General features: G+C 41.9%; 1 protein-coding gene across 1 annotated transcript in view; it reads right to left on the bottom strand.

Moving 5' to 3' along the window:
• Nucleotides 1–233: 233 nt before the first annotated feature.
• The window catches only part of LOC132396070 (LHFPL tetraspan subfamily member 7 protein), a 319687-nt gene continuing 309463 nt past the window's right edge, over nucleotides 234–10457 (bottom strand). Inside the window, exon 3 of the mRNA XM_059973439.1 lies at nucleotides 234–2095. Coding sequence (XP_059829422.1) covers nucleotides 1869–2095 — 227 coding nt within the window. The 3' untranslated portion in view covers nucleotides 234–1868. The remainder of the gene's footprint in view (nucleotides 2096–10457) is intronic.

Here is a 10457-nt window from a genome sequence, read left to right as displayed (position 1 = left end):
TTTAAATGAGAAACTATAATTTTGATAAAATTATGTCAACAGAAATTAAGAAAAAAGACTAGATCAGTTAGGCAATGAGGATGAGTTGGGCTGATAGGTCTGTTTCCATGGTAACACCAACAAAATACTGGAGGAACTCAGCAGATCAGGCAGCAGCTATGGAAAGGAATAAACAGTTGATGTTTCAGCCTAGTCCTGATGAAAGGTGTCAGCCTGAAACATCAACTGTTTATTCATTTCCATGGATACTGCCTGATCTGCTGAGCTCCTCCAGCATTTTGTGTTTGTTATTCTGGATTTCCAGTATCTGCAGAGTCTCTTGGGTTTATGATGAGCTAATTTCCATGCTGTATAACTCAATGCTGCACCACAATACGTGATTGGCCTCTACAATAGACAACCCCTAAGGAGAACATCATACTCGACTCAAAGAAATCTGTTAAATCTAAAACCAGAAGTAATATGAGGAGATACAGAAGTTTAATGTAATTTTATATAAGCAATGTTAATAAATTAACTGAATACTTACAGGAAGTGTAAGAACTTCCTAGATGGAGGGCAAATGAGATAACCTTTGCTAAGTTCCATTTGGCATCAATTCCACTAGAGTCCCTGAACACCAGCTTGAAGTTTGTGAAATGGTTGGTCACAGCAGGTGGCATTTCAATGGTTATATGCAGTGAACGGGTTAATAAAGAAGTAATTACACATTATGGGAAGAGGGGATCACTATATTAAGTAATGACAGATAAAGATTATTTTGTACTAATGCTGATGTTTACTCTGAAATTTTCATTATGGCTATATAGGTACTGCATATTCTGATGTACCTTCATACAGACAGTTGATATGTGCGGTTCTTTATTTAAAATTTAAATATAGTGGCTTGATTGTTAAAGCCATTAGACAAGAGGACTGCATGAGTGTAAAATGTACTCAGAGATCTTAGCAGCATGCAAGCCCTCATCACAGATGTAATCTTCCAACCTCAGTCAGAAGAATTTCTAAATGGAATTATTGGTCCATCAACCAAAGCCTGACAGAGATTTTAGTGTGAGGTGTCTCACTAAAAGTTTGTTCTTACATAATGTGGATTGACGAGATCTCCAGTTATTTGATAAGCTTCCCTTTAAAACTGGAGTTATCTGCAATCTCTCTGGCTTTATTCTGACTAAATATTTACTTGGTAATTTTGACCCCCAAGAGAAGGCATTTCCCGATAGTTCCATACTCTAGTTGAAAACCTTTTTTTTTGAATTTTTGATGTTTAGAAGCTCAGACAGAAAATATCCTGGTTGAAAGAACCGTACAATATCACGATTGTTATCCATTTTCTAATCTGTTCCATTTTTTAATGCCTGTACTGATCAGCAAGAGCCTCTGTTATGCAGAACACACCATGTGGTCATTTTGTTACTGCATATCTCCTCTGATATCATTCCTCTTACTTTGTTCACAATAACTGGAATTCCTCAACCAATTGAACCCTCTTTTATCTGACCATTACCCAGCTCAGCAATGTCCTGGAAACTACTGTCAATCCTTGTGAGAACTACAAATGAACTGAAATTGACAGGAAAATCATTTAAAGTCTAGTTATAAGTGTATAACAGTAACTCACAGGACACAAGACTTCCTTGTAACTGATTTCCTGACAGCTTTTTTCATAAATTGCTAATTTTGGCAGCTTGCTGTGTATTTTGAGGAAATCAGGAAGACATTTCACATAATGCACTTGGGTCGCAAATCGAATTTAGCTGTTTCATAGCTTAAAGAAGTGCTCTCATTATCTTCTGTTCATTTCTGAAAGTGTAAAAACAGGATATTTCATAACCATGGTACAATTGTCCCTCTTTTAGTAACAAGTACTATAAAATTGCAGGTATTGGGGTTGGTAAAGTGGATTCTTTTGGTGCGTATTTGGAGAAGAAAGGCAGAAAGACAGCGAGCATGACTCCGACGATCCCCAGCATGTAACCCCATCCAATCTGACAGTCTGCCGCGTGGTAGATGCTCGAATCCCCGCAATATTTCTGCACAATGGCGGAGTTCAGTCCAAAAGGATAGACAAGAAGCCCAGATGCCATGATGAACACTGTGAAGAAACACAAGAATCAGTTAATTTGGTGGCTTCAATATTCTCGTGCTGTTCATGTCCTCAACCTGAGGTAAGAATTTCTTTCAACATTTCTGGACAGATCCAATAATTGTGATGCACAAAATTAACAGTAAGGAAGTTCCCTATATCAGGAATTGTTGGAAATTACATACAAGAGTGATATATTTTGCAAACCCTATTCGAAAAATGCAGAGCTCTGTTAAGATCTTAATGGTTTAAATTGCACCCAAAAAACGTAATGATCGGCACTTGCTGAATGTTCAACACAAGAGATTCTGCAGATGTTGGAAATCCACAGCAACACACACAAGATGCTGGAGGAACTCAGCAGGCCAGACAACGTCTATGGAAAGGAATAAACAGTTGACATTTCAGGCTGAGACCCTTCAGCAGGACTGGAAAGGAAGGGGGAAGAAACTAGAATAAGAATGTTGGGGGAGGGGAAAGAGTACAAGCTAGAAGGTGATCAGTGAAGCCAGGTAGGTTTGGGAGGAAGGATGAAGTGAGAAGCTGGGAGATGATAGGTGGAAAAGGTAAAGGGCTGAAGAAGAAGGATTCTGATAGGAGGGGAGAGTGGACTGTGGGAGAAAGGGAAGGAGGAGGGGCACCAAGGGGAGGTGATAGGCAGGTGAGGAGAAGGGAAGGGGTAAGAGGAGACCCAGAGTAGGGGAAGGGGGAAGGGGAGAAATTACAGGAGAAATCCCTGGTCATGCCAAAGATTGGAAGCTACCCAGCCAGAATATGAGGTGCTTTATGTCATCATTTACCAAATAGGCAGTGCATGTAATATTGGGTTACAGTTTATTAACTTTTGTTCCATATTTGCATATTTTTGGTACAATGTTTTAACTTTGTGAAAATGGTTTTGCCCCCATCACCCAGGACATACTCTCTTCTTATTACTACCATCAGGGAGGAGATACAGGAGCCTGAAGACACACACTCAGTGTTTTAGGAACAGCTTCTTCCCCTCTGCCATCAGATTTCTGAACAGGCAATGAAACACACCATGAAAACTACCTCACTATTTTTGTTCTCTCTTTTTGCACTACTGTACTTACTTAATCTAATGTTTTATAATGTTTTAATTTAATCTAATGTTTTACTTAATCTAACATATATATAAAAACTGTAATTTATATTAACTTTGCATGTATTGCACTGTACTGTTGCTGAAAAACAACAAATTTCATGACATGTTAGTGATATTAAACCTGATTCTGATTCTAAAACTTCACTTCGCCATATCTCATTCATCCTTAGCCGTGCTCCTTGGGTCCTTACTCTCCAGGATCGTGAAGCTGAAAGGTGGAAGGGCCGCTGATCTTGTCTAAGTGGAGTTAACAATATTCAATGCAACTTACTATTGCCATGAATGGCTGTGGAGGCCATGTCATTTGGTATATTTAAAGTGGGGGTTCTTGATTAGTAAGGATGCCTAAGGTTTCAAACAGAAGGCGAGAGAAAGGGGTTGAGAAGGAAAATGATTGAATGGTGGAACAGTTTCAATGGGCTGAATGGCCTAATTCTGTCCCAATGTTTTATAGACTCAGTGGGAGAAAAGGTCTGTTCCCATGCAGTATGTCTCCATAATTCTATTAAGATGAATCCCTAGCATTTAGTCCATAGCCTGCCAGTTACAGGTCTTCAACCACTCACCCAGGTACTCAACAAAAATTGTGCGGACTCTCTACCACCACCCTTCTAGGAGGCAACTTTCGGAAACTATCGCCTCTCAACTTCCCCCTAAATCCTTCCATTTATGTTCTCCAGTCACTGACCAGTATGCAAGTGAAATGGACCCTTTCCATTCACCATTTAGACCTCTGATAATGTCGGCGACACTTTATATATGGCAGCACTTTTAAAATAAATGAAATCAATTGTAGTCCAGGTATATCCATTTGTTACCATAAATATTGGAGTTATTAGTACAGGAGCTGCAATGTTATGTGTCAGCTCAGAATCAGAATTGGGTTTATTATCACTGACATGTCGAGAAATTTGTAGCTGCAGTTCAGTTCAATGCATGTATTATAAATTACCAGATACATACATACACACAAACACTCATACACATATAACATACTGTATATAGCTGTATGTGTATATGTGTCTCAGACCTTTGTACGGTACCATATATGTAACATTCGGAAATCTGATGGCGAGAAGCTGTTCCAAAACATTGAGTGTGTGTCTTCAGGCTCCTGTACTTCCTTCCTGATGATAGTAATGGGAAGAGGGCATGTCATGAATGGACAATGGCTGTGCAAGACTACTTTTGGAGTACTATGTACAGTCTTGGTTGCCCTGCTATGGGCAGGATGTCATTAAATTGAAAGGGATGCAATAAAGGTTTGAAAATGTTACTTGGACCGAAGGGTTTGAGTTATAAACAGTAGCTAGATACTTCCAAGAGGATCACAACCTCACTGTGGTTTGGAGAGTTGCATCCCTCAATGACCCATTGAGCTATGTTGGCTGGAGTCAGGGCGTTATGCTTTGACTCTGGGTAGGGTTACCCATGCCAAACAGGTCAAAAGGTAGAGGCCAAACTAAGAGGGGTCCACCTGTCCTCCAATTCAGGGTTCAGAAGAATGAGAAGGGATCTTATAGAAGCATACAAAATTTTGAAAGGGATAGATAAGATAGAAGTAGGAAAGTTGTTTCCATTGGTAGGTGAGACTAGAACTAGGGAACGTTGCCTCAAGATTCAGGGAAGAAGATTTAGGACCGAGATGAGGAGAAGCTGTTTTCCCCAGAGAGTGGTGAATCTGTGGAATTCTCTGCCCAGGGAAGCATTTCAGGCTTCTTCACTATATTTAAGAAACATTTAGATAGGTTTTTACATAGTAAGGGAATTAAGGGTTATGGAGAAAAGGCAGGTAGATGGAGCTGAGTTTACAGACAGATCAGCCACTATCTTTTGAATGGTGGGGCAGGCTCGATGGGCCGGATGGCTTACTCCTGCTCCTATTTCTTATGTTCAGCTCAAGGCTAACAACGCTGACTGGTCAAACTGTTACCAAAACAGCAATGAGGTATCCTTCTACATCTGTGTACAATGGTGCTCCTTAGTCTCCACCCAGGACTTGCACAGCAGACAGTAGTGAAAACCGAGAGCACGGTGACGGAGGCCCTGAACACTGTCAAGTAGAGATGGAAGGCCTACTGGTGTAATGGGCAGTAGACTTGAAGCAGATTTTCCTTGGAGGATCGGAAGCTAAGGGCTGAGTTAGTGGAATGTTTATGGGTGGGGTGGGGGGGCACCGATAAGGAAAAGAGCCACAATCTTTCTCCAGAGAGGCCGAGTTCAAAACTAGAGGAACTAAGTTTAAAATGAGAGGGGAGAGATTTAAAATGGATCTGAGGAACTGCTTTTTCCACACAGAGGGTGGAGAGTATATGGAACAAGAAGTGATAGAGGCTGACACAGTTACACCATTTAACAGGATGGGTCTATGGATTGGGGAGATTTAGAGGCTCAGTTAAGGAGCTTGGTTGGCATGGATGAGTTGGATGGAAAGGGCTGTTTCCATGCTGTGTACCTCTATGAATCTGACAACTCACTGTTGGAGTGTTTAAAAAACAGAGTAGCATCCATCATCCAGGACTCCGCTATCCAGGCCATGGTCTCTTTTCGCTGCTGTCATCAGGAAAGAAGTCCAGGAACCTTAGGTCCCACACCACCAGCTTCAATAACAATTATTACCCTAGAGCCACCAGGCTCCTGCGCCAGCATGGATAACTTCACTCACTTCAACTCTGAACTAGTTCCACAACCTACAGACTCACTTTCAGGGACTCTATAATTCACATTTTCAGTATTATTATTTGAATTCTTTTGTATTTGCACATTTTGTCTTCTTTTGCGCATTGTCTTTGTGTGTAGTTTTTCATCTTTTCTGTAATATTTCTTTGGTCTACTATGAACACCTGCAAGAATATGAATCTCAGGATAGTCTATGGTGGCATATATGCACATTGGTAATAACGTTACTTCCAAGTTTGGACTTTGAACTAGGTGATATTGAATGCTCAACTGTGTGCTCCCCCTCTCCCTGTGGATTGAGAGGCTATCCAGGTTCAGTAACCATTATTGACAATAATAAAGCACCAGGCACTGAAATAGTTACATTCCTGTTTCCCACACAAGTTGTCACAGATGCACTTAACCTTGTGGTTTTGTTTGGGATGCCTTTGTGTCAGAGAGGCCATGTAGACGGATGAACAATAAAAGCACTTCTCTACCACTTATGATGATGGAGCTTAGCAATCTAGGCGTGTTTCAATCTGCAATTGCTCAGTTAGCTAAAAGCAGATCATAACCTTTGATTAAATAATTGTTCGGAGCCATCTAACCAGTCAGCAGAATCCACAAGTAAGCAATACTCTTAATAATCCTGAGAAAATAGTGCCTGTTTGGCAGGCAAAGACAGCAACTGTAAAAATGAGAAACTTCCAAACGCCTTTGGTTATTAATTGGATTTTTTTTCTTAACTTTCCTGTGGGAGCCAGGAGATTTCTGAATCAGGCAACAGCTTCCTTGTGGGAGTGAAGTATTTTTGTTTGTTTCTGGGTGGATTTTTTCTAATGACTTTGAGACACAGCAATGAGCCCACACTGTCCAATGATGTCATGTGGCCAATTATCCTGTGAACGTGTACGCCTTTGGAACGCGGGTGGAAACTGGAGCACCCAGCCAAAAGCTATGCGGTCATGGAGAACAGACAAACTCCTTATAGGGAGTGGCAGGACTGAACTGGGATCACAGGAACTGTATGGGCTAGAGTTGTAAGCTGTGGTGCCAGAAACACGGCGACACTTTTGTGGTCTGCCCCAGCACATGCTTGGACACAAACAACGCATTTCACCATATGTTTCGGTGTTTCGATGTACACGTGACAAATAAATCTGAACCTCGGGCCTTGGGCCACCACCAGATAATAGATGATCCCACAACTAAAATGGCTGATGGCCAAAGTTTTACGGCAGTGGACTGATCACCAGTGGGTCTCAGTGAGGCAGAAGAAGTGAACCACCTCCCAAACCATTCCCCTGTCCTTCTCCACTGTGGTAGTGTCTGTGTGTCCTACATCAGTCAACTCTAGAACCCACAAAATTCCCAGGGATAGCCCAAGTACAAAATAACTTGTAAGCCTTCTCTATAAGAAAATAAATACTTTGAGCAGAAATTCATTAAACTTGATTATCATCTGTTAATTGTCACAGAGGAAATATTACAGAACTCCAAATCAAATATAAGACCACTCAGCACTCAAACTCTCATTCAGAGTTAATGGATTATTCTGTTGAATGGGGATCCCTGGTCCCAAAATATCAAAGCAGCTATAGAGTAGGTAAGACAGCGACTATACTTCTTTAGGAGTTTGCAGAGATTTGGTATGTCAACAAAAGCACTTAAAAACTTGTACAGATGTACCGTGGAGAGCATTCTGACAGGCTGCATCACTGTCTGGTATGGGAGGGAGGGTGGGGGGTACTGCACAGGACTGAAAGAAGCTGCAGAGGGTCATGAATTTAGTTGGCTCCATCTTGGGTACTAGCCTATGAAGTACCCAGGACATCTTCAGGGAGCGGTGTCTCAGAAAGGCAGCGTCCATTATTGACGACCTCCAGCACCCAGTGCATGTCCTTTTCTCACTGTTACCATCAGGTAGGAGGTACAGAAGCTTGAAGGCACACACTCAGCGATTCAGGAACAGCTTCTTCCCCTCGCCATCTGATTCCTAAATGGACATTGAACCCATGACCACTACCTCACTTTTTAAATATACATTATTTCTGTTTTTGCACTATTTAAAATCTATTCAATTTACATATAACATAATTTATTTTTTCCTATATTATGTATTGCATTGAACTACTGCTGCTAAGTTAACAAATTTCACGACACATGCCGGTAATTATAAACCTGATTCTGATTCTGATTAGAGCCAAACTAATGAGTCTGAAGTGTCACTGAAACAGACACTCTAATAATTGAAGTGTGTGGGTGCTTGCTGTGTGCAGTTGGCTCCAACCTTTTCTACATTGAAGCATTTCATTGGTGGTAAAAGATCTTAAAATGCTGCAGTTGTTAAAGGTGTTATACTAAAGTTCAAAGTAAATGTATTCTCAAAGTGCATACATGTCAGCATATACTACCCTGAGATTTCTTGTGGGCATACTCAATAAGTCCAATAACCGTAATAGAATTGTTGCAAGACTGCACCAATAGGGCAGACAACAAGTATGCGAAAATCAACAAACTGCAAATTCATAAAAAAACAATAATAATAATAAATAAATAAGCAATAAATATCAAGAACATGAGACGAAGAGTCCTTGAAAATGAGTCCATAGGTTGTGGGAACAGTTCAGTGTTTGGAGCAAGTGAAGGCGACTGAATATATCTGCTCTGATTTAGGAGCCTGATGGTTGAGGGGTAATAACGGTTCCTGATCCTACAGTAATTGCCTGGTATATGGACTGCCTTTGAAATATTTAGGTACTAGATGAAATTGAGAGGCAATGAATTTAAATGGATACCTTTACTTTCATCTCCAAAGTTGCCCACCCTTTTCCAGTCCTCCCATTTTTGACCTGCTTCCCGTATCCCTTCCATCCCATCACTCATGTTCATCCCCTTCCCTCTTGGTTCCCTCAGCCTGCTACCCACCTTTATCTCCCCTTTTTAAAATTGACCATCCACTGCCTGTACCTCCTAACTGCACCCCTCTTCCTCGATCTGCCTGTCCACATCCTTCTCCCCTCCTTAGCTCACAACTCACCCCTCTCTCTTGAAACCAGCCATCTTCCCACTCCAGTCTGAGGCCTGATGTAGCTTTTGGACCCATAACATCAACAAATCCTCCTTTCCCCAGCCACCACAGATCCTGCTTGACACACTGAGGTTCTCCAGCATTCACAGGCTCTTGCTTTGTCTTTATTGTTTAGCATGCACATAACAAAATCTATTGGGTTTGCTTTCCTGTTAAACAAATCAAGCCTAAGTGCATTTTTTTTTTGAAAGGGCCCATCATTCCCTCCTTGGGATCAGTATCTAGGTGTGTCAGAAGATCATAAGGCACGGTAGCAGAATTAAGCCTTTCAGCCCATTGTTTCTCTAGCATTCAATGATGGCTGATTTTCCCTCTTAACCCCATTTTCCTGCCTTCTCCTCATAATCTTAGACACACTTACTTAATAAGTGCCTATCAGATTTAAATATACCCAATGACATGGTCGCCACTGCTGTTTGTGGCAATGAATTCCACAGATCCACCACTGTCCGGCTAAAGAAATTCCTCCTCATCCTTGTTCTAAAGGGACTTCTTATATTCTGAGGCTGTTCTCTCTGGTCCTAGAATCCCCACTATAGGAAATATCCTATTCACTTCCACTCGATCTAGGCCTTTCAATATTCAACAGGTTTCAATTATATCCCTCTCCCCCCATCCCCATTCTTCTAAGCTCTAGTGAGTACAGGCACAAAGTCATTAAATGTGCCTCATTCGTTAACCATTTTGTTTCCACCAACATTCTCGTGAACCTCCTCCGGACCTGCTACAATGCTAACACATCGTTCTTTCGAAATGGTGCTCAAAACTGCTCAAAGTACTCCAAATGTGGTCTGACCAATGCCTTAGAAAGCCTCGGCAAATCCTTTCCTTGTTACTGAACTTCGGTGACCCTGTGAGTGTGCCGTCGGCTGCTGTGGCAGTATTAAACCAGGTTCTGGGTTGGCTGTGACACACTAACAGCAGCAGAATAGCTCCTGACAGGGAGTGGGCTTATTCCCTTAACATCCGTTAAGCCGGCGAAGCCTAAGCACAAATGTTGCCCAGGACTGAGTTACAGTGTCATCACCAATTAAATGGACTCTGAAAACCTGCACTCGTTTCTCAATCGCACTTTGTTTACTTACACACAAGGACAACAGTGTAGCCCCTGTTACCACAAAGGGCTGCATCACAGCCTGGTATGGAAATACCAACACCCTTCAGTAGGAAACCCTACGAAAGGTAGTGGATGTGGCTCAGTCTGTCACAGGGAAAGCACTGAGCACATCCCAGCTCCAACAACCCTAGATCAATGCTGATCTCAGGTTCTGTCTGTGTGCCATTTGCACTTTCTCCCTGTGATTGTGTGGTCTTCCCCTGGGTGCTCGGGCTCCCTGTGACATTGCCCACCCTCACTGGTTGATTGACTAATTGATCACTGTAAGTTACCCTCATGTGGGTGAGCGGTAGGAGAATCTGGGGAAAATCCATGGGCATGGCTAAGGGCAGGAGTCACGAGGGCCAGTGAAATCCCACCCCCCAGGTCACTGGGG

Source organism: Hypanus sabinus, chromosome 6 (assembly GCF_030144855.1).
Source record: "Hypanus sabinus isolate sHypSab1 chromosome 6, sHypSab1.hap1, whole genome shotgun sequence".
Lineage (NCBI taxonomy): Eukaryota > Metazoa > Chordata > Chondrichthyes > Myliobatiformes > Dasyatidae > Hypanus > Hypanus sabinus.
Note: the sequence above shows the minus strand (reverse complement) of the source record. Positions and strands in the feature narration are given on the sequence as shown.